The following is a 25,717-nucleotide window of genomic DNA, read 5'->3' on the forward strand; positions in this document are numbered from 1 at the left end:
TCTCCTAAATGGCTGTCACTCCAGCTGTCAGATGGGCACCTTTAACCTCCTAACCTGCTCTATGTCACTGGAGATTTGAGGCTGCCGATCATGATACTTATCCAGGCCGGTGCATGTGTACACAATGCTTTTAATATGCTTTTCGAAAGTGGAATCTGATTATCGGATTTCCCTTCCTTGGATGGGATTACCCATATCATTTCATTAGTTTAATAAAAATCGAAAAGGCCACAGCTTCTACACCCTCACAAAATAGCAATCCATCACACACACCCTACAAGGCATTCATGCGGGAGACTTCATGAACAGAAACATCATAGCCACTTGCGAGAGAGAGTGCATCTTCTGAAAGTGAACATTTGCGAAAGCTTACAATAGGCAGGCCAGCTAGCCATCTCCCAACCGGCACAGTGAAGCAATTTACCTTTGAATATAAACCTGCTGTTATTTGAAATAAACAATATGTGGGTTAAGTATAATATATGTTCAACTGATTACATCAATTTATTTTGATAGTGTCCAGTCTTGCTAGAGCCTATGGCGGCTACATAATTGTCCATTTGTCATGATGATTTATGTTGCCTATGTTGGGTACTTTTTCATTTTGTGTTATTGTCTTTGTTTTCTTTTGTGATCTGCTATATTTTCCTTTGTGTTGGCTTCCTGTTATAATGTACTTCATTAGTCTAAGATAACTGGGTGCCTCGGACATCAGTGTGGGGGCCTCTGTTTGCACCATACAGCCTATGGGCTGTGCCTCCAGCTGCTTTACTAGTCCGAAAGTCAGGTTCAACTAAGTGTATAGTAATGTTTCTGAATTTTAACACCCAGCCAAGAAATATCCTCTCATGTGGTTGTGATACTTTTTCACAACAATTGTTGCTGCATAGGCACAACATGATTTATCATTGATGACATGTATGAATAATGTTTCTACTGATAGTTTGACAAATCCTTGCATACCGTCCCTTCTCCCTTATGGGGAGAACCATCCCATGAAGCAAAGAGGTCAGGCTGCTACCCGATAGTCCCCCTGGCATTGGCACTCAGTGGGTGGATCTCATGGAGAGGGATCCCCCCTATGGGACTAGGGACAACTGTCCATGAATAATGCAATATTTAAACCTTAAACCAACCCTTCATACACCAAACTATCCTATGCACTTCCCCTCCATACCACACACTTCCATGTATTTGTGCAGGGTAGACCACCCAACCCTCATAAAAAGTACTGAGATGAGGAAGAGTAACACTACATACCTAAGTCCAATAATAACCTCATATTGAGACCAGGAAGATTAAGGTCGACTACACTACAGGTCTATTTCAACATACAGTGATGAAAAAAACCAGGGTTGACTGCGATGAACACCTGTTACAACTTTCCGAGATGAGGATGTGGATAGGGCGCAATGTACAAACCAAGCCTGAGAAAGGGAGTCAACCCCCCTGCCTTTCAGAACTGCCAAATAGAACCTGGCAAAGGTTGGAGGAAGAGATTAATTCACCCTGGAACTAGGAGCTGTGTTTTGGGTTCAGAATACAAGAAAGCAAGAAAGACCAGGGAAGGATGTTGAGACTGCTAACATTGTGATAAAGGCCAAGGGAAGGGGGTCATGCTCTTGGCATTACAAAAGGCCTAGGGGAGGCCAGGGGAATATGCATATCCCCTAGCATTGTGAGTTATGCAGGCCTGATAGAGGCCAGGGGAATATGTATAACCCCTGGCATCGTGATCTATGCAAGACTGAACGGCTTGGGGAAGGGAGTTATTCCCCTGGCATTGGGAACTGTGCCAGCTCGAGAAAGACCATGAGAAGAAAAGAACACCCCCGGGTGTTTCCGAACTTGATAATATTGCAACAAAAGCCAAGGGAAGAAAGTCATTCTCTTGGCATTGCGAGAAGCCTTACAAGGGACCGGGAAAGAGAGTAATTTCCCTGTACTTTTGAGAATCCTGAGAAAGACTAGGGGAAGGATGACATTCCCCCTCGTGTTGTGAATACTCCAAGAAACCTGAGAAAGACCCTGGGGAAAGGAGTCATTCCCTCAACTTGAGGAAACTCTGACGAAAAACCTAAGAGAAACCTGGGGAAGGAAACCATTGCCCCAGCTTTATTGAACTGTAAAAAACTGGAAGTGTGTGTTGTATGTACAAAAGGGACTGCAACCTATGGAAGGGAGTTATTCTCTCAGGAAATAGTCCCTCCATATCATCAGCACTCTAGGCCGCTCTCTAAAGAAAGTGATCCACTCTTCTGCATTTGGTAGACCAGTCAATCCTTTAGTGTAGTTTTAAGTGTAACAGAAGAAAATAGGTTATTGACACAGGTGGTGGACATTTTATTTAGTTGAGGCAGGAACACCCATCTTAGTAATAGGATCAGGTAGGTTGTTCCTTTATTTTTGCTCATAAATAAAAAAACCTTTGGCAACAATCATGCAACCTGGGTGTCAGTCTCCAATGTCTACACCCTTACGGCAGACAGTGATCAAATAGCTTGTGACCCATGTACTAATTGGCAATTTGTCACACTGATGATCCTTTTCAGCAACTGCCAATGTGTACCTACAGCACAGTCCCAATATCTGTTGTATGCTTATAAAAGTAAATTCCTTAACGTTAACAAAAAGAAATCGGGGGAAAACCACTTTGTGGAACATTCCTTTGCTTACAATGTCCAAATCTCTATAACGTTGTGAAGGGAGATGAAATTGTTCATTCTTGCAGTTGACCAGTGACCAAACTTCACAACTATGATAGCTGTAGAATATCTCACGAAATCTAGTCTATGCATTGTGTGTGTGACTGTACTATGCTTGCCAGACTAATCAGGCTGTACATATATGTTAAAACAAATACTGTTCAAATGTAGGAACTAAGATGTACAATCTTCATTTGTTTAGATTCTTTTTGCATGATCATGAAATTTCACAGCTGCGTTATCCAATACCAGAGGTCATATTTCCCCCAGCAAATGGTGGTGATGTGGAACAAAGACAGGAATTGTATATATAGTCTGTTGTGTTTCAGGCCCTTTTGGGTCTCAAGAATGAGCAGAATCATTGAATAATGTTGTAGTAGTTTTGGTGATCTCCCCATGACCTACAAGAGTAACTGACTCATCATGGTGGTGATGGGGAACAAAGGCAGGAATTGTATATAGTGTCTGTTGTGTTTCTGGCCCCTTTGGGTCTCAAAAATGAGCATAATCATTGATTGTTTTTGTAGTGGTTTTGGTGATCTTCCCATTACCTAGATGAGTAACTGCCTTATCAATAGTGTGATATCAATAGTGTAGTTTTGGTGATCTCCCCATGACCTACAAGAGTAACTGACTCATCATGGTGGTGATGGGGAACAAAGGCAGGAATTGTATATAGTGTCTGTTGTGTTTCTGGCCCCTTTGGGTCTCAAAAATGAGCATAATCATTGATTGTTTTTGTAGTGGTTTTGGTGATCTTCCCATTACCTAGATGAGTAACTGCCTTATCAATAGTGTGATATCAATAGTGTGATACTTATAACTTCCATGTTTGTCTGTAACCCCTTTTTTGTTATGATTACTTTGATCGTGTGATTTTTCGACATCTAGCATGATGTTATGAGTTATTTCCTTGTGAACTTTTAATTAATTGGGGTTTATGTATATTGACAGTCTATCCATGTTGTTTCTTGCTGCTTGATTATTTATTTTTGTTCTTCTCTTCGCTTTGAATCTTTTCTCTTTCTCTATTTGTGTTCTGTCCTTTCCTCCTTGTTTTGTGTCCTTGCACATATGATAAATGCAGTGACATCTCGCTGGTGCGTGGTGTTTCCATATGTACCAATTTGCTGGCAATGTACTTTTTCAGCATTCGTTAATCAGGTTTGTTTTTCTGGCTTTACTATAATTTTTTTGTATATCGGTTTCAGATGTCATTTTGGTGAATATTTCTGTTTGGCATCTTTCTCTTAGAGTACATTTCACTGTGTTTGAAGTGTTCCTTCTCTACTATGAATCTCTTCACTCTGCCCCTCCTTTAAGCTACACTCATACCTGCGTTTTCCTGTTGGTTGTTTCTCTCCTGTGTCACTTCTTTGTGCAACTTTACTCCTACCTGTTTCACTTCTCCTGTGTGCCCCTTCTTCCGGTGGGCATAACCGCAACTCTGCTTTTCAATAACGCATTCTCTTCAGTTTATCTTCTGCCTGAATCTTGTTCTCTCTGTAACTTTCCCCACTGGACCACATTTTTCTTTGTTACTTTCCCATTCCCACTTGTCTTATTTGTTCATGCCTTTCCTGCAATTGTATCCTTTGTACCCCTTCTCTTCTATGTCTATTCTTTTTAAAACTCCAGTGTATATTCTTCCTCTGTTCCTTCCTATCTGTCAGTTCTCACATGTATCGCTTCCCTTTGTGCACCCTCTCTCTTAGGGCTCTCCTCCCTTTACCAGTCCACTATTTTCCCTTATTCAGTGCTGTTGTTCTCCTGTTCCATGTACTACTCCAACCTGTTCTTCTTCCTGTAGATTGTATTTACCCATATGTATTCTCCCCAGTGCCCTTTACTCCTGGGCCCCTCTTCCCTGCACTTTTCCTTTTGTTCCCTTTACAACTTCACCACTGTGTGAAGTGCATTTGTGGGTGCACCTTTCACGTGCCCCCTTCTCTCCTCTGTGTCTTCTCTCCCATACGTATGGTAATATCATTGTGGACCTTCTTTGATTCCTTCTTTGTGATATCCGTCTCTTCAACCTTTTGTTCCCCCTCCATTGTTTAGTCTCTCGTGTGCCCCTTATCTCCATGGCCCTTTCCTCGTGGGCTCCTTATTTCAGTTCCCCCCACCTTATAGTGTCCCAGCTCTCCTGCCTACCTTTCCTTCAGTTACCCTTTCCGCTATGTTTATTCTTTTTTATTTATTTGCTCTCCAGGGGCTAGGAGACGATGGACTGAGGGGAGGACTTTTAGATGATATGTAGGTGAAGTGTTGGGCTGGTTGGAGGACTACTGGTTCATGTGAGGGTTGAGTGGAAATGGACTGAAGAATGACAAAGGGAGGAACGGATTAAAAGTTAGACAATTGATTTAGGAGAATATTATCTTGTGGAAACTAATATCTTAAACAGTCCTTTATAAAAAAAAAAGGATCAATGCATTAACTCATTCGATTTCCTAAAATGTGCCCCATTTCTTCATCCTTTTGTAAGGCTCTTAAAGGAGAGCATTTGTTAAGAAAAAGTGTGTTTTCATATGTCATTCCCATAAAGGTATTAAAAGGGCAACTTTAAAGCACATTTGTATTGTGTAAATCTGCTAGGAACCTAATGCCTGTTTTAGGAACCCAAGTCTTATTGAGAGTGTTACTAACAAGCTTCTATGAATCGGATACCTTGTTTTGGTGAGTAAGTTTGTAAGCGAAGAATTTAAAGGAAGGGGTGGTTTTGATCCTTTGTAATAGCAAACTTCGGCACCTGTCTCATTAGTGTTAATGTGGCAGCGGACATTGCATCCAGTTTCTTACTTGTGAGTGGATTACCAGCTTGATTCCTGTGTTTTGTACTGATGTTGTGCCATGCGGAAGGATGACATTGAAGGGCAGTGCTGAGGTGATCCTGGTTATCACTAGTACACCTGCATGTGTAGCTGTGTATTGTATGGTTGTAATTGTAATTGGTTATTTATAACGTCCTAAATACCAAGAGATTTCTAAGTGCAGAACCGGGATCAAACCTGTGTTGCTCCTCAGCGTCTTGCTTCCAAGGTGAGTGAGTTGCCCCTGAACTATCCTTCCGAGACGGCGTGTGGGAGTGTTGAGGACATTCTCGAGCCCAATGGTAAACAGTTTGGGGGCAAAGTGGAGAGTACTTGTTGAGCTCTTTGAAGCAGAAAGCAGGTCAAGCAGCATAGCAGTGCGTGGAGCTTTTCCCATGACTGGATCACTGAGACAAGAGAGTGAACGGACAGGATGACCTTGGTACCCACATGTACATGTTTGTGTGTTTGTGGTTTTGCACATCTGCTCAACTCTTGGATTTCTCTATTATTCGGGCGTTTAACTTCTGTTAGGAAATATCCCGGAATTACAAAAGAGCCTGTGGTTATATGCAGAGATTTTTACATTTTTTAAAGTGTTTTCGTTTGATAGATTTAAAGTTCTCATGTTCTGGGGGTGCTGTGCCTTTGAAATACAGTGTTACAAGCAGCAGCCTCGTGCCCAAAAACACGTGCAATCGAAGAGAGAAAGCCTCACCAGTGGGTCTGTCCTATGAAAAGCTTCCATCAGAATTATTAGTATTATTTGTATGAAGGGGGGACATAGCTTCGGTAAGCAGTTGAGCACTTTACAATCATAGGGGGAAGAAATAACAAAACACAAATGAATGAACGAGAAGAAGATACGTTATGAACATATAACCATAACCAGTGTGTTGCACCTTTTTCTATAGAAATATTAAGATGAACGAAAAATAACTCTTGAACATTTATGTTTCTTTTAAAAAATATATTTATTGACCATGTTGCTTTTATCTTTGCATTTCAGGCGTGGGTATACGCGACAAGAGGTGAGCATGTTTAATATGCCATTAAAAGAAATAAATATGTCTGAAGTACTTGCTTAATTTATTATGGTAAACATTATTTTCCTACACACAACACGTCTACTATATATTTTTCTGGCGTGTGGATTGTGTAGTGTATGCATTTTTCTATAGCCAAAACGAATGAAAGTTGAGTCCGCTTATACGAATTAAGGCTACTTCACAATATAACTTTGTTGTGAGAATTACGAACTTTCATGGCCAGACCATTGTGGGTGGTGGTGCCACACGAGGAAACACTGTGCATGAACATTACATTGGTGCCAGGGACAATAATCTTTTGTTGTATTTGCCCTGAAGCTGATGTGATCGTGGATGCAGAAACAATGCTTGCACCTGCAAATGTACCGTAAAAGCACTGTGCTTATTAGATGATACTGCATATTGCAGGGTCCTTTGGCTCTTCAGATGTTTTGGAGCTCAACTCCTATCAGTCCTAGCCAGCATAGTCCATCGCGAGGGACCATGCGAGTGGGAGTCCAAAACATCTAGAGAGCCACAGGTTGCAGACCTGTGGCAAAGTGAAACATTCAAATCTCGACCATCCTTAATAATGCTCATACATTCATGAATGAACGTGTGTGTTTGTGTGTGTGGTCTGGTACTTCTGCCTATTATCACATGCAAGGATCTCGATTTGTTTCGAGAGGCAAAAGAAAAACGTAAATACTATTCACATATTATATATATATTCAAATGTGGCATCAGAGTAATTGTCAGTTAGGGGAAGAAGAGAATGTTAAGTTAATTTAGGAAGCAATACCTGCTTTTAACATAAAACAAATAAAGGGTTTGCTTCCAAAATGAATCTAAAATGTGTGGAAGGGTGGAATCTGTGGGCTTTTATATTTTGGGGGACTTGGACTTAATTGAAAAGCTTTAATTTGCTTCATTACTTTGATTTGAAAAAAAAGTATGCAACAGAATCTACAGTGATGCCGATGTATGTTTACAATAGTGGTGTCACGTGATTTAAGAGTGAAGACCTAGATTTCCTCTGCATGTCACAGTTATCCTACCTTTACTCCCTCATCCCTCATCACAGACCCCCACTACCCACACCTTCCTCTTCTTGTTATAGACCCTCAGTACTACAACCTCACTCTTCTTTCGCATAGTACCCCACTACCCCACCTCACTCTTACTCATGACAGTTGTCCACTACACCCACCTCCCTCTTCTTCATTATTGTCCCCGATTACCCACACCACACTCTTCCTAATCATAGTCCCCCACTACCCCACCACACTATTCCTCATCATAGGCCCACACTACCCCAGCTCACTCTTCCTCATCACAGTCCCTCACTACCCCCACTTCACTGTTCCACATCACTGTCCCCTACTACCCCACCTCATTCCTTCTAGTCATAGTCCACCATTAGCCCAACATCCTCCTTCCTTGTCACAGTCCCCCACTTTGCCATGTAAATCTAACTGTACAGACTTCCACTACCCTCAATCACTCTTCCTCGTACCACCAACTATTTCTTTCTCATCAGTCGACCACTACCCACAACACATTTTTCCTTGTCACAGTCCCTCACTACCATCACCTCATCACAGTCCCACACTAACAGAATCACTCTTCTTTGTCACAGTCCCCAGAAATCCCACCTCACTCTTCCTCATCACAGTCCCCCACTGCCACCACCTCACACTTCCTTGTCAGTCCCCCACAACCCCAATGTCACTCTTCCACATCATAGTCTCCCACTACCCCTACATTGCTCTTACTCATCACAGTCCCCAACTGTCCTCACCTCCTTCTTCCTTATCAGTCTCCCAATACCCCAACCTCACTCTACTATGTGACTACACCCACTATCCTCACCTTACTCATCCTTGCCATAGTCCCCACTATCCCCACCTTCGTCATCATAGTCCCCCAATGCCACCACCTCACTCTTGCTCGTCACAGTACCCCGCTACCCCAAAACACTCTTCCTCATCACAGGACCCCCCCTACCACCAACTCACTTGCCAAATCACTCTTCCGCATTACAGTCCCTAACCTTGCCCACCTCACGGATCCTCATCACAGCTCCCCACTACCACATATCAATCTTCCTCGTGAACAGTCCCTAATACCTAAAATGGGTTGTTACGCTATTATTCATCTACATTTAACCACAAAGGTAATCCATAAACATTCCATTTGTGATAGGGATACTTAGGTTCACTTCCAAATTGTTGACAATCTCATTTACACATTTTGATCTACTTCTCTGTAAATCTAATGACAATTATACATGTTTTGTATTTGTATATGACATCAAAAATAGTTTCAACTGTTATATTGTTTTAAAATTGTACGTTTCCGAAATATGTTTGTATTATCTGTGTCTTTCATTGTTCACCTTAGCACTGTGCAAGACCTACGTTTGTGGCATTGGTAAATGTTATGAACAAGAAATGCACACATAAATATATCTTTTCTTTAAATAATTGCACCATGGCAACTGGAGCTTGTGGCCAAACATGATTTGATTTTCTGTAATATTCTATTTCAAACTTTGTTTTTGTACTTTAAAGGGATCACACTCTTCCTTTCCGTACTGTCTACTAAATATTTTTTCTATTTCTATTCTTTTCTGGCAGCAACAACAATTGTTGAGACCTTCTCTTCTGAGACCTGAGGTAGATTGCTCTTGCCTCTCTTTCTTGTATTTTAACAAATGTGTTTTCTTCTTCAGCACATGAATTGCAAAGGTGTGAAATATACATAATCACCCTGCCAAACTAGCTGAGTCCTAAGTCACTCTAGCAATGTGTGAAACAAAAACCTCTGCCCTGCAGGAGCACAAGGATGGGCAGTGGCTAAACTGCTTTCTAAACCCACACACTTCTGCAAACTAACAGTGCTCCCAATCATCAAAGTAAAACAGGCATATACTAGGGATATACCTCCTTTGCCTATTGTGGTGACATGGGCCAAGGGAAGGATGTACTCTTAGAAGGGGTATAAAGGTGAGAAAGTATCAACCCAAACAAAAATAGTACAACAGTTCCAAAATTAAAGAATGTCCAGTTAAGGTTCTATAGACATGTATCCGTTCATTAAACAAATCAATCATAAGACTGCTATTACAAACACAATAGAAACCCCACCTATGCTTTGATGAACAAAAGGTGCACAAGGGAATTAACCACTTTGTAGGGCCCACAAGTTGAACTAGGGTGGCAAGGTCACTTGAAAGTACCTAATTCCAATGTTAGGTGGTTTAACAAGCATCAAACCAGGTTTGGAGGTGCTGAAGAAGAGGGTTAACCAGGTTGGAGTGGAGCAATCAAAATAGATGGAGTGGCAAGCTAGATTCGAGACAGTTAGAATTGGGTTCTCAGTGTGGTTTGAAAGCGTAGCACAGGCATTGAAGTTCAGATGGCTCACCAGGGTTTGTTCAAAGGTTGAGTCAGTTTGAGACATTCGTAACCACTGGTTTGTGTTGACAAGTAACACAATGTTCCAGCATTTTCAGTTGTGGTCTGGCAATTTGAAGCTGTTAACTTGATAGTCCAATTTGATGTTCAAAGAGATGGTGACTCAAAGCCATCCACAGCAGCAAACTGGTTGTCAGAGCCGAACAGGTAATGTGCTCTGCTTGCTATGAGTTGGTGAGCCAGTTTGAAGTTGCAACAGCAGAGGTCCGAAGTATGAGCGAGGGTCAAAGGCAGCAACAGCAATTTCCGTTGGTTCAAAGGTGCCAAAAGTGGTTCAGAGCTGGATCAAATGAGTTTGAAAAGTGAAAACAGGGATGTTACCTCTTCTGACTTTGAGAATTGTCTGAGACCGACTACAGGGTGTTCATGGACAAGTTGAGCCCTTTTCAGTTTCTGCTCTCACATGCTAGGGAGGTTTGCAAGCAGAGTGGTAGGCATTGGTTATCAGTGAGAGTCATTCAAGGTGCTTAGGGAGCAGAGCCTCTCTCTGCCTTGGAACACTCCTTTTCCTCAATGGATGAGGGCTTTGGGAAGATCAACTTCCCCAAGAGAGATCCAAAGTCGTTCTTTCTTAAGTCCTTGATCGTCAAAAGGGAATCAAATGTAGAGTGGGCGTCCCCTTCTTATATAGGCAAACTGCCATACAGAATTGGAGTAGAGAGAATGTTCTGTAAGAGGTCCAATCCCTGTCCTAGTGACAAATGTTGCTTGACTTCTGCAGAAAGGAGAAAAAAAAACACTGAAAAGAGTGAGGAATTCTTCCTCAAACCCATTCATGCTCCCTATCTGTCTGACCTCAGCTCCTTTCCCAGCCTGAAAGGCTCTCTGGTATGTAGCCCCCTAGTGTGAGGCAGGGCTTTGTTATTGAATTGGTATTTCTGAATCTGGTCTTTGGGCATCTTCAGGTGGTAGGTCCCAGGCCTACCAAGGAAGGTGTTAGCATTCTTCCCAGAGAGTCAACAGAGGCATGTATCCTGCCATTGTCTCAATCACTGCAATGCAGACACGCAGGTGCCTGCAACCACATAGCCTCCCATGGCTGTCTGAGCTCACCTCAAAGGGATGTCACTTGTATACTACAAATCAGTGGCTTTAAGAAATATGCGAATTACCAACTGCCATACCAAAATAGGTATGGCATATATTTTCAGATTATTCTGCCACCAAGTGGGTAGTTTATGATCATGAATATGGTTTTTGAGCAGAAGTGTATATTTAAATGCTATAAATCTTTCATACAGGGGACCATTTAATAACGAATGAGAGAAGAGAAATAATACAATTTGCTCCTTGTTCCTTGTTGTTTAATTCACTCAAATCAGAACATGAATTAAGAGTCAAATATAGAAAAATAATAGAAACAAATTGATCTCGATTAAAACTACAGGTTAATAATGTAAGTACACCTTGTAGATCATCTTTTAAAACCAGACAAATAAACAGTAAAACACATAACTATTTCAGCCATATGTACACAAAAAATAATTCAAATAACTGGGACATACAGAGAAAATACTACATACACAATACAAATACTAGTTCATAAAACACAGTTCAATTGATATACAGTTTGCTAATTTAATCAAAACCTATTAAGAACACTTATTCTAAGAAAATACAGACTATTTATTACCCAGCATGTTTCATTGCCATTGGATATTAATTTGGGAAATTCTTTAGGGAATTTTCTGTGGTTATTTCTCTATTCACATAGTGATGGAACTTAACAAAAGATGTTGTTTGCTCCTTTTCAATTCTATATTTACCTATTCAATTATTTAAGAATCAAATTGGTGGAGAAGTCCAATTTCTCCTGTCGCTCTGTTCTTGAAAATGTGCTGTCAAGTGGCTTGTAGGTGTCACTTTCCAAGATGATCATAGTGTTGAAGAGTGTTACAGTTTGCCTGTTCAGAGTATCCTGAAAACATTATGAAACTTCTCTTTCACCTCCCACCTTTTCAAATGTAGGACCTTGTAAGGTGTTCTGAGACCCTCTAGTGAGGGCCAGTGCTAAACGAAATGGCTACTAAGTAAATAAATAAGGTAACCAGGACCCAGACACTTTTTCCCGCTACCTTTTCTTTTCCTCTAGCAAATTTCAGATGTGTTAATTCATCCTTTGAAACAGTGTATTTGAATTGCTCAGAACATTGTGTCTTGCTTGCATTTTTGGGGACTTGGCTCTAACTGGGTAAAGGCAAATAGAGAAAGAATAGCAGTCATAATCAGGCACGTGCAACGTTCCTCTGGCTGCATATTATCATATTTCCTATACTGCCATTGATTTTCTGACAATGTAGATATAACAGCAACATGGTACTGAACCCACAGGTCCACACATAAATCACTTGCTCCATTTCTTCTGGACCTCTTTCCCTTTAATCATTGTTAATAATCATGAGCAGAAGATTCCATTAACCATATATGCATATTCTTTCAATTATTGCTATGTTATTAATATTAGATGTCTTTCCATTCCAGGAACTATCCATGGAGTCTGGAATTGATCCCGGTCAAGAATACTATGGACAAGATTACTACAACTATGAGCATGGGTATGTTTTCATAGACAACATCAATAGTAAAACGCCATAAGTGCTGTGCTACAATAGTTTTTATGTGTACTTTCAGAACTTCAGAAGCAAGACCTTAGACACCAATGCAGTCCATAGTCCCAGCAAAACTTTACCCAAGGTTTAGTAATTCAATAAGCCAAGGGGTTAAATGAGACCACGTGTTACACATAGTCTCACATAGAAGTGCCCATAGAAAACTGCTGCTGTATATCACTTTGGATACGTGTGTACAGTAAAGAGACAGCTGTGAAAGGCCAGTTGAAACAAAATATTGCATGTATTCTCTTCAAATCAGGGTTAAGGGAAAAGAGCAGAGCAGACCATTGAGAAATGAACACAATCAAACATATATGGTAACACGCTCCTATTACTAACTTAGAACAATAAATAACTAGCAAATGAACAAAGCTGGTAAAATACATCTGGGATAATAGTAAATTGCGAGAAAGTCATTATAGAGCGACACGGGTGGTACATGTTCCATTACAAATTGTAACCTATATTCACTTGAATCTACTGTCCATATTATGTATATGATAGTCGTGTGATTCTCCCATTACAACATTACCCAACACATATACAGCATAGTGTTTTGTTGGAAGGACAATTACAAAACAATGAAATCAAGCTTCAGAATAATAATTTAAAAAGTCACCCAAACCAGCACTTCCTTGTCCTGTAACCTATTTTAAATCATAAAATGACTTATGTATGCCTTAAAATTCCATATATCTGTTTCTTTCTATTGTCCTACTATCAAGATATCAAGCTCAGTCATTGGAAATATGAACGACACATTCTATCTCCTTAGTGCAAATAAGGACTTCCAGCGCAGTGCAGGTATACTTGTTGCATTTGAGAAAAGTATCACTGGGTAAAAGCTAACCATCCTGAGACCTTTCAACAGAAGTAGAAGCAGTGAAATGTCATTCAGATATGTATATAGGTGTTTTGTCACAATTCTCACAGAGCTTAATAATCAGTCAATATCATAAAATATTGAATGATCCTCGGCCAAATAAGGGTCAGCAAATATCACTAGATGATCCTATATGAGATTAAATAGAATGCATTGATATTCTTTATATTATTGTATATTTAATGTTAGGGTTCATACTGCCATAATATGAAAATGTCCCTTTGCATGTATTGAGCTGCACTTGGGAATATAACTTAGGCCCTGGGCCGTTACCACCTGATCTGGCCAGTTGGATCAGTTCTATTGCTACAATATAAAAATAAATAAGTTTGATATGAAACTAAAAGTAAACTTGCTCCCCCTCATCAGAGTTGTTGGTTTCTGTTTCAGTTATGAACTGCCTCAATATGGGAGTCGCCGACGTTTATTGTCTCCTTCAGGGATGTATAATGAGTATGGGGAGGTCATCGTTGAGAATGAAGGAGGATACTATTACAGTCCACATGGATCCACAGCAGAAGCGGAGGTAAGTGTTTCAGAGATAATTTATAAACACCCTTGATTGTTTTTATTTGTGGGTCCTCGAGTAAAGGATGTGGCCTCTTTTTACAATGAAAAAAGCCTTGATTTTAAATTCATTTATCACCTTTAAAGAAACTGGCTATGTGGTCATACACTATAAAAAAAATAAATTGCATTTTCAAATTCCTCTGTAAAGCTCATTGTCAAACAGTATTTTTCTAAAACATTTGTCTTCATAGGCAAGAAGCGCATTGTATAGTGTTTCTGCTCTATTACATTAAATTGATATGTAGCAAATTGTAACACAACTTACTTTTAATATTAAAATATCTGCATTTTCCAGAGTAACAGAATGCATTTCATCAAATTTAATTCTCGATGCTGACAGAGAAATGCCCTCGATTGCTATGTAACACTGAGTATTTTTACAAAATAATCTGACAAGTACCATATGAATGGAATTTGTATGGAAACAACTGCACACTATTTAGGAACATCTTATATGATGGCATGCATGTTGATCGTGATGCTCATCTGTGTTGTAAATGTTCTCACTATACTAGGAGTGGAATTGTTCTTCTGAAATGAATATGTCTTGCATTTAAATGAAATTAGTACCAGTACTATTCCATGCACCTTCTTGTGAGTAAACCATTATTTTAAGCTGTAGTTGACATTGCAAAGCCTCAGAAAATATGACCAAGAACATGTTCTCTCTTTTAGAAATTTTAAATCTGCCAAAAGAAGTTCATGCATAAACAATGACAGGGTATTCCCTTCTTCATTCTCCCTGCAAAAGTGTGTAATTGTATCATTCAAATGGTTAACTGAGTTTTATTTCCAAACTTTCAGGGAAGGATGCAAGGTCGTGGTCCATCACGAAGAGGCAGAGGTGTAGGAGTTAGGCCAGGAACTTCAAGAGATCAAATTGAAGGAACAGTTAGGACCAGTCAGAGTAAAAAGAAACTCAAGGCAGTAATGCATCTAAGTCGAGTTGCTGTAAGTGCTCAAAAATCTGCAGGATTGTCAGAATCTGGAGAATCCCAAATCCCTTATCACTCTCCATGGAAGAAGGCCAAAATATTCCCTCTGCTTCTCCAGAAAGTTAAAGGCAGTGGCAAGGATTCTGCATATGCTAAACTGGTATCAGCACGTCAAGTGGATGGCGATGACAGTATGGTCATCAAAGGAAATTACTTCCAGAAATCAGCTGATGACCAGTCTTCAACCTCTAGAAAACTTGGTCGTGTACTGAAACGCATAAAGGTTTCCAGAAAATTCCACCAGCGTCGTAAATCACAAAGCTCAGTTAGCCGAAGTTCATTAGCTGATACTGAGATTGAGGAGGAAGACTCTGAGGCTCAGGGAATAAGTGAATCAGAAAAGGATGAAAGGAAATCAGGGATTTCAATCAATATAACAGCAGAAAGTGAACCAGAGGAGAGTGAAGCATCTGATGATGATGATGACCTTGACAAATCCAAGGCATCTGATGATGAGTCTTCCTTGAGAAGTAGTATACCGCCATCACAGGCAGATGATAAAGATTACCTGAGAGTAACGCTAGACCAGGATGAAGCAAATGAGAGTACAGTAGACTCTGATGAAGAAAAAGATGACATAGATGAATCTGATGATGAAGAAACGAAATCTTCTTCCAAATCAAGAAGTGTGCAGGTTGAATCTGGTGAAGATGATGACTCAGAAGAGGATGATGATGATGAATCAAAAAGTGTACGGTCTGCAATGTCAGGGTCTCAAAGTAGGCAATCTGAGGATGAAGAATCCCAATCAAAAATGTCCTCCCGCAGAAGCTCTTCCAGCAAGTCAGAACATAGTGAGAGCAGCAGTGGACCATCGAGTAGGAGATCAAGTGTGGTCACACAGGAAAGTTTTGCAAGCAGGCACTCATCTGACAAAAGTATGAAAAGCAAGAGCTTAGGAGGTAGTTCTAAATCAAGCTATAGATCTAAGAAATCAATTCTTGACAGTGAAAAGGAAGACACAATAGAAGAGGAATCTGAAGAAGATGATGTATCTGCATCTGAAGCAGAAGAAGATAGCAAAAGCAAAGCAAGTACCTGTACTAGCCAGAAAGACTCAGATGATGAAAAAAGTGAAGATTCCATATCAAGAGTATCTAGCAGTACTCAACAAAGAAAGAGTATCAATGGTAGTCACACAAGCATCAAGAGCAGTAAGGCAGCTACTGATGATGATATCAGTGAGGTTGCAGTATCAAGAAAATCTTCATTTAGTCAACAATCAGCATCGCAAGCAAGCACCAAGAGCAGTTTAGCAGGGAGTGATGAAGACGACAGTGACGGTTCCATATCAGGAAAGTCTTCCATTAGTCAGCAAACAGTATATAGCAAAAAAAGTAAGGATGCAAGTGCAGATGATGATGCTAGTGACTCTAGTGAGGGGGGAGATGCCAAGTCACAGAATACCATCAATCAGAGTGAACTCTCTCTATCTTCCAAGAGCAGTAGGCAAGATAAGGTTTCAGTGGTTACCACGGTGTCCAGTCCTAGTGTATCATCCCAGGGATCAGCTTTGAAAACATCTAGCAGCAGCAGTAGGAAGAGCAACAGTCTTAGCAAAAAAAAAACATCAGAAAAATCAGAGGCGGCCGATACAGCTCAGAGTGGGAATTCTGATTCTGAAGCTTCCAATTCGGAGGCTGCTGGGGATTCTACATCTTTTTAAAATGAGAGACATAGGTAGGCTTTTTTTTTTACAGTGGAATGGTTTTGTTTGCAGTGCCCTCTGTGTGCTCTATCCTATCTTGATCAGAATTAAAGTAGACCATTCTTCCACAATACATTTCAACTAAACCTTGCTATGATCACTATCCTGCAGACACCTGACAACTTTTAAAATGTATGCAGCAGTCTAGTTTGAACACAATGCAATTTTAACAGCATAAATTTAAATTATAGAACACAGTAAGAAAAAAGTTGAAACCTGCATGCTCAATAGATAATAAAATGCAATAAATAAAGTTAGCTCAAAGTTTAAAATGCCTCTATTTTATTATTTTTTATTGTGATAAAAAGCCTTAAAAGCTGTATTTCATAGATTGTCTACCCAGAATTGCACCCCAAACCTCTAAACGTCCATCTATTGGGGCTGTGATAGGTTCAGGAGGTCCATTCCCACCCCTTTTAAAGGGATGGTTTGTCCATCCACCAGAGGATGGATGTTGCCTGTTCTGTAGCCATTGTTAGACAGGGAATATGATAATGATATGGAAGACCAGTGTAGTAATAGATGATGTGTTAACGGTTTCAATTGACCCTACCTAAAACCAAGGTCAAAACACAGGAGGCCAGCTCCCCCTTTCCTGCAACTAAGGGAGGACATGAGGTGTGGGATCCTGAAGCAGAGCTTGAATAGAATCTTATAATTTCAAAGATTGAAGGGTATGGAAAAAGATAATCCCAATGTTCACTTACACCCATATGAACACCATGTTATGGGTAATAGTCAGGTAGTTGCAAACTTTTTGTGTTATGTTCTTGAACAAGGAGGAGACATGGGACATGCGACATGAACTAATTGATTCTAGGATGGGGTACATCCCCTTACTATGCAGAAGACAAATCAAGCAGGCCAGCAGCTTTGTGTAAAGGCATTTTCAGGCAGAAAGGCAACACTTGGAATTGCTAATGGTGACAATTTACAGAAAAATAGATCCATCTGTGATGATTCTTTGAGATAGGACTGTAAAAATATGCATCTTTGAAGTCATAAATATGTATTCTCTGTTGAGACGCATGGTAATGTACTCAACTGACTCAATTCGGAATAAATGTGTTGCCATCCCCCAAGCCTACAACATGATGAAAACCATATATAGCCATTGTGACCAGGAGTAGCACTGAATAAAATGCTCACCACTATTCTTCTTCTGGGACTAGAGCTACATCAAACTTCTCCAAAGTAGCCTCTTCCCCTGGAGACGAGTCTGAGCGTTCAGTGAATTCTTTGGAAATGTGGGTTTCCTCAGGTGAAGCAGGACAGGACATTCTGAAGACATGGTGGTATCTGAGGTACCTGATACTTTTCACTTTATAGAACTTCTCCTAACGCCTGAGCAATATAGCACTCATCTAGGTCATATGCTTAAAACTCCCTATGTACAATGTGTATGGTGAATGTGACAACATAAATCAAGATAAACTGGTAAGCGTACTAGAATGGATGGATCTCAGTAACTTTTTACCAAGGCCAAAATCGTGACTTTCTCCTTTATCCATGTATTCACAATTGGTTAAGGATTGTCACCTTCAATTAACGCATCTGAAATGATCACTCATCGGGCACAAGGTGGATTTATCTAAATTGTATTATTGACAGAACATATGTGGATTTACTTGAGAAATCACTATGTGATTTCCAGCTTATTCAATACAGGGCTGCTCAAATGATCCTTGTTCTGAAAAAGAGTATCACTTCACAAGTAATTTGATATTGCTCTCCTCTATCAAAGTATATGGAGAGTGAATTTAAAATATGTGCATTACCCAGTGAGCCTCCTTGCCCCATTGCACAGTGCCTTGTTTATTACCCGTGTTTGACCCTTGTTGGGTAGAAGCATGTGAAGTAAGCTGCTACTTGCCCAAGCTGGCAAAATATTTGAAATTCACTCTGCGGGTACATTGGCAAATTTTGAGCATACATTTGCCATTTAGTGCAGGGACCACCTGAAAATGTGTCAGTGTTCCAACAAAATGTCACCCAGTTAGGTGCTCTAGAAATGCCTTTAGCCTTTAATTGTCTGAAATGTCTGGAAAAGTTGCCCAAAAACAAGATTTCATGTAGTAAATATAATCTGTTGCCAAATGTGTCAGATCAGGAAATAATTATATCTGCCGGCAAAGTGAAATAGTTTGTGAACTTAGCTGGTGGTAATTTCACCCTCAATTACTCGAGTGGAGCCAATGTATAAGTGAGTTATCACATTCATCTGCCAACAATTTTTTTTTTTATATAATGTTTAATGAAAAAATGACATTGAAAAAAATCAATTGGAGGTTGGGGTAGGGATACAAAAATAGGGAAGCAGAGGGCTTGGGTGTACCCACAAACTATATTAAAACAATTTGATGAGTTTTTCAAATTAATTTCCTCAAAAATAATTACTTCGAAAATGACTGTCAGCTAAGGGACATAGAACCATATGTGCAAGATGGCCAATGCAGAGCTTTGTTAATACTGTTAAGAATTCTTAAAAGGGCATAGAAGATTCTTCTCTTCAACTATGAGGAAAAGACATGGCAAGTAAGAAGCCGCCCCAATGGCTCATCTCCCAACTGCAGCAAAGAATCCCCTTATGACGTAAAACCTTCTTTCAGATATTGATATCTGATGGTGTTTGTCCAATTTTGAGATTTCCCAGGATCAGCGGTAGGTGAAACATTATGTAGCCATCCCTTCAGTGACTTTTAAATTGATCATACCATTCTTAATGCTTTAGGAGGAAGCACATGGTAATCTCCTCTCATCACAGAAGGTGATAGACAACTCACTTGACACAACATCATTAAATAACATCAAAGAATCAAATAATTGAATCACAACACTCACCAGTTAAGCAGGAAACAGGCTCTTCATAAGTCCATCATGATTAGGCATACTTGTGCCAGTGTGATTGATTGCATGAGCCAATTAACTGAGCATTTAAATGCATTGGGAAACACATATATTCAAATGTGCTTCCTTGTTAATGCACACTATGATTGACTCAATGGCAGACATTCTGGTATGTCATGGTCAAAACTCCATAAATGTCCGCATCCTATAATGAAAAAAGCATTACAGCATTCCTAAAAACATGAATTAACTTGCATGGTGTGCAGTTTGCTTATGTCTGATTTGCTGTGTTTTCAAGCGCAAAGATGCAGTGTCGTTAATTATATTTCATTTGAAAGTGAATCATAAATGCTGTGAGTGTCCATACCAGAGTGAACAGATGTCTAGAAAAAGTGAAGCCTGCCGTTTAGAAAGCTGATCTCGTTTCAAGCAAAATATAATACCTTGGAATAGACCAGAAGCAGTCATGGAAAACAATACATTTTATCTGCATCTGCTTCCACTGCACTGGTTTAGGGTTTAGATGTGTGTTTGTGGAAAGGAGTGTTGACTGCTACTTGAGGTGCAGGCAGTACTATACTTCTGCAAGAAACTACTTTAGCAATAGGATGATTTGTGACAATGATTGTCCACTGTCACAGTGATCTGTAAATAACAGCAGACACCATTTCACAAATAGGTGTTTCTAATTTACAGGCTATAACAATGTCCTACCAGCAGATACACTAACTCATGTTTGGCGTTTGCAAATGTCTTCTCACTTGGTTCTACTGTGCCTTCGGCTAAGGCTCTTGTCGTTTCTAGGTGGATAATGAAGGCACTGTTTGTGTAGCATAAAGGGGTGAAGCCAATACCAGAGAAAGAGAAGGCAGTCTTCCATGGCGCTATCAGAAGTGCAGCTCCAGTATGAGACAGGTTGGCCATGCAGGCATTACATGGGTGCTTAGAGTCAGGACAGGAGACATCAGAATGTCACATCTCCTATGGTACACCAGAGTACCAGCCCTGTTTATACACCTTGTGTGCAAAGAGATGGTTGCACTTTTTGGGGCAAGGTGCACCAGATGCTCACTTGCAAAAAAACATTCTTGATAGTTCATCTGAAAGAAGGAAACAGGGAATATGTGACCAATTCAATTATCTAATCTCCCTGGTTTTGCAGGAACGCAGGCTATTTGTTCATGCTGATAACCTCAGCCTTTAGCCAATGGTCCAGCAACCAACTTGACTCTCAACAAAGCCCAATAACACACCTGAACAAGAAAAATAGCCACTATTGCCCGCACTGGTATTTCAAGACTGTAGATATTGGCAGATTTTACCTAAAGGGATTTGTTACATTTTGAAGAACATTTGAAAAGCTCCTTTTCAGAACAGTTGAGCTACAAAAGGAAAACAATAATTTGAGTCATGCCTTGTTGGCATGACACCGGGAGATACAGATATTGCCAATGCTTGCAAAGTGACAATCGTCCTTTATAATTCATTATAAGGGGGCCTTAAGTAGTTGATTGTGTTGCAGGCTTCCTGACATTCTTCTGCTTTCTCTACTCTCCTTGGATTTTCATCTAGTGGAATTTGTATTGTTTTGCTCCTTTTCGAGTTTGGCAAAGCAGTAGATCATCCTGCCAAGGCTCTTGTTGTCTCTGACATACTGTGTACAATATCTACACATATTTTGACTCGCTAGAACAATATGTTCACACTTGCTCCAAGGTCTGATTGGTTGTTTATGGATGATGGAATATTTGGCTATCTAATCAATTTTTCTCACACCCGTATCTGTTCATAAATTCTACCTATTTGATCAGAGATTGTGACAAGTTAAAATGCAGGCTCAGATTGTGACGTGAATCAGCATGGTATTCACCTTTATCACAATGCTTATGTTCTTGTTATTCACATATGTACTTGCCTTCCACACACATATATTTGCTTTTTTCCATTGGACATTACATTTTGTTTACATTCCATTGGTGGCCCGAATCCTAAGTGGCAGCTAGACATAAAAGAGGTACTACAGGATTTGCATTCGGAGATCGTCTAAACAGGCAATTCCATCAACAACAAGACATATTTCTAAATTCGGTCTACCTGCAGTTAGTTGGCAGCACCTCCATTAAAACATAAAAGTGGCACTGGTGAGGCACAGCCTGGTGAACGTGTTCACCAAGTAAGTAGGAAGGGGCTGCACATATCTCATGTGCCAGTGTTCCACACAGCACTGCTCCTGTTTAGTCCCACACATGTGTGGATCACCTTTACCTACAATACTCATCTGTCAACATCCCACATACTGAAAGAGGCTCTCTCCCAATTACCCTTCTCCAATACCCCAAGGTTGCACTTTAGACCAGGAGTGTGACCTCTGTACATGTATTCTGTGACCATGTTTGCCACCAAGAATTCTGTGTGCTTCTTTTCTATTACTAATAACAGCACCTAACAGGTCATAGTTTAACGCCAACATTGGTACAAAGGTAGCTTTGTGAGTGCAATAATTAACCTTGCAGTGGCAGTGTGTGGTTGTTACAGTCATTAGGAACGTTGTCATACAAGAAGGCATAGAAATGTAGTGGTTAACGAAAGTAGCGGCACCCATGTCAACCCTCTATGTTTGTATTAATATTAATAGAGAACAAGTACCATTCATATATAACACACGACTTTAATAAGCTAGCATTGAGAACAGAATCACAACAGCAGTGCTAAAAAAGTTTAATCAGTGGACTTTGTTTGTTTGGTTTTCTTCTGTGTATCCGTGCCATTCTCTTTCCCTTAACACCCAGTACAACTAAGAGGTTTGTAAGTAAGAGCTTACAAGTTAGTACATGGATAATGTTGTTCCTTGAGACCAATAGAAATACATCATCAGGTACATTGGTACTGTTTACATTTTGATAATATATGTTTCTAAGATGTAATATATTCACACCAAATCTTTTCTACAAAAATAATGCTGGTATAGACCTCTTTACTAAGTTGCTATTTGTTTATTTAATTCTGGAATTATTTCCATATGAACCACAAAAGGAAATGTTCTGTGCTGTAAAGAATAACTGATAAGGGCTCTGGCAAAATATTTCACTTTAAGTCAGTCTGCTTGCCTGATATGTTTCTTCATGACATCTGGACATTTTCAAAACCTTTCAGTTACAAACACTCATCATAGTGTCAAAATGTTTATTTCCAACCTACTTCTGGTGACATTGAGTAATGCTAGATTTCATAACTGCCCCCTGCATTTTTAAAAACTAAGTAGCACTCATTGACTAGTTTCTATTTTGTTAAAATGATTTGAAAGTTTTCCTGTAACAACATGCATTCTGATCATGTTTTTCTTTGCTTCACTTCATCAAACAGACCATCAAATTGATTATTATGCAAACATGAAACAATGCCTACCTTAATCACAGCCACAATTATTTAAAGTTAAGGATGCTAAAACTCTGGAACATAAAAAACAGCATTCCAAAACCTGATAACTTCTTGAACGAACTAAGACAAATCACATATTATTTCTAAACCATGCACATTAAACATAGACACCTTGAAGATGCACATGGGCATGTAGAAAACCTACTGTGTGGATATGTTGTTGAAACATTTTAAGAGACATCTTGGGGCAAGTTGAATCAACAGTTTCACAAATGACATCAATTTTACATAGTCCTAATTTTCCCCAAGCTGTTGCAGAAATAGAGGACTGATGTCATAGTGGCTAGCGGGTGAATATCCTTTTAAGGGCTGTGGACTTCTTCTATCTTTGTTGTGGAAATGACTGAAAATGATATATCTTAAAAGGTTGTCAAATGTGTGCTGTATCTAAACTGTATTTTTTTGATGTTCAACAGTGGGCTAGGAAGAAGCAAATCAAGTTGGTCATTGACCGGGAATATGAGACGACGAGCTCAACTGGAGAAGAAAGCGCTGCTGAATCCCAAATGAACCGCCTTAGCCACCCAAACATTCAGAACAACGTCAATGGCAACATTTACATCGCCCAAAATGGATCCATAGTTCGAACCCGTCGCACGTGCCTCAGCAACAATTTAAAAGTCACGTCCCCATCCAGGCTGGGGAAGCACTTCAAGAAACTGGACAAACTAGAAGTGACACATGAGGAGAATGTCCCCCTGAACACATTTTCTAAGGGGCCATCTCTCCATGACAACATGAACACAAGACCTTCCAATGTGTCGCTTGCCTCCAGCACAATGGGAACGGACAACACCACAGCAAGGTTGGTGGGCAACAAAGTCAAAAGCACAGAAGAGCAGGAGTCAGTTGTGGACAATGAGGATGTGAAAGAACCTTTGGAATCGCATAGCGACCAGACACAATCAGATGAGGATGAACTCTGGATGGGGCCTTCGAATAACCTTCACATACCAATGACAAAACTATGACTTTTTATAATCATTTACTTCTTATTTTTAATTCAGTTTATAATAAACTGCACTTTTTATTGTCACACTAGGAAACAAAACAAAATGTATGAAATTTGTATTGTGGTCATTTAATATCTTCTATGACACAACTTGCTTTTCCGGCAAAGGATGGACAGAAATTGCACTCACATTTGTATTAATTATTTGTTCTTCTCAGCCACTATTTTGATGAGCCTCTCACTCCACTTCAAGATGCAGCATTACAAGTCTAGCGGTTTGATCGAACTTGATTTACTGTGAAATAAACGTCCTACCACTTCTAAACATTAATGCATTCTTCATTGCCATTTCGAAACACACTATATTCGGCTTCCAATGAATGCACTGTACATGTGTTATACCTTGCAGAGTAAAGAAGGACAGAACAATATACATGTTGCAGATATTTCTTATTTCTGAGTTTTTCTCACAGTTTCAGAATATTCTTCCTGTACAATGCTGACAAACACTTACTATTAAAGATAACTTTCATTGTATTGCAGCAGTCAGTAGAGTTCCTGATAGGATGTTGGCGACAAAGTAAACAATATGTTTTCATGTACACAAGGATTGGACATGTGCACATATGGCTTTGCATGGTGACCTACAACAACCAGTCTGATATAGATTCTGTACATTGACTTGCCAGTGTATTTGTATATGACAATGTGGAAAACAATCATAATACCGACTAGCGTAGCCACATGGATTATACAATATCTCTTCTTATTGAGTGAACATTTGGAATGAAGAAAAGTAAACATACAGAGTGAAAAAAGCAGAGGAAAGTCATCATTTTTCATAATTAATAATGCTATATTGAGTCTTTTATTAAAAAACATGAGTTTCAATTATCCAGTCGCTATGCGGGCATTATGCGGACCTTAGAAAGAGGTGAGAGTGCAGTTGTCCCTTTATAAAACACGGTTATACGTACAAATGTTAACCTAAAACACAAACTATTGTATGTAACATTTTGATACATCTACCTATTGTCATACAATCTATGTCAACATTTAGGCCGTTGAAATGTTATAATCTACACATTTTGGCATTTACAATATATTTACCAACTAGCAACATGAGGATTGGTGATCGCCTTAGTGTCATCAAGGGCATCATTTATTAAATAATTTGTGAGGTAGTGGAAAACAGTGATGCATTGAAGTACATTTGAAATGCATGAAGATGCAGGAATCACTGATAACAAAGCACATTATATCACCTACTACTTCATTGATACCATGAACGTTCCACCAAAGAGTGTGTATTACTGAAATGTCAACATTTTAATGTCAACGCAATTAATGTAGCAATGGGTGAACGTCTGACTCATTGCCACTTTATGGATTAACACACAATTACATGCCTGGTCTGTACTCCTGTCTGTGACCTTTGTTGAAACAATTCTTGTGATGCACCAGCATGACATTTGTCACTTCGGGGCCGCAATGTCAACTGATATGCACCACAGGGGGCTGTAACCTTTTTCTCTACCAATGTTTTGTAGGACAATTGCCATAAACCTGAGCAAGCATCGTCAATAGTGAAGGAGCATGGGGGGATCGGGGGTCAAAGCCCAAAATGAATGTTGAGCTGCAAGTTGCACATCCATAATGTAGCGTTCAGAACTTCTTCAGATACACT

General features: G+C 39.7%; 1 protein-coding gene across 4 annotated transcripts in view; it reads left to right on the forward strand.

Annotated features, from left to right (window-relative positions):
- PCDH15 (protocadherin related 15) overlaps positions 1–24,766 on the forward strand; it is a 3,978,145-nt gene extending 3,953,379 nt beyond the window's left edge. For all 4 annotated transcript variants that reach the window (XM_069611238.1, XM_069611242.1, XM_069611241.1 and 1 more), the window contains 5 exons: positions 6,528–6,549; positions 9,186–9,224; positions 12,507–12,580; positions 13,911–14,046; positions 23,495–24,766. In XM_069611238.1, the coding sequence (XP_069467339.1) occupies positions 6,528–6,549; positions 9,186–9,224; positions 12,507–12,580; positions 13,911–14,046; positions 23,495–24,049 (826 nt within the window). In that variant the 3' untranslated portion in view covers positions 24,050–24,766. The remainder of the gene's footprint in view (positions 1–6,527; positions 6,550–9,185; positions 9,225–12,506; positions 12,581–13,910; positions 14,047–23,494) is intronic.
- Positions 24,767–25,717: the final 951 nt, after the last annotated feature.

Source organism: Ambystoma mexicanum, chromosome 8, assembly GCF_040938575.1.
Source record: "Ambystoma mexicanum isolate Mex_15411 chromosome 8, UKY_AmexF1_1, whole genome shotgun sequence".
NCBI classification, from domain to species: Eukaryota; Metazoa; Chordata; class Amphibia; order Caudata; family Ambystomatidae; genus Ambystoma; species Ambystoma mexicanum.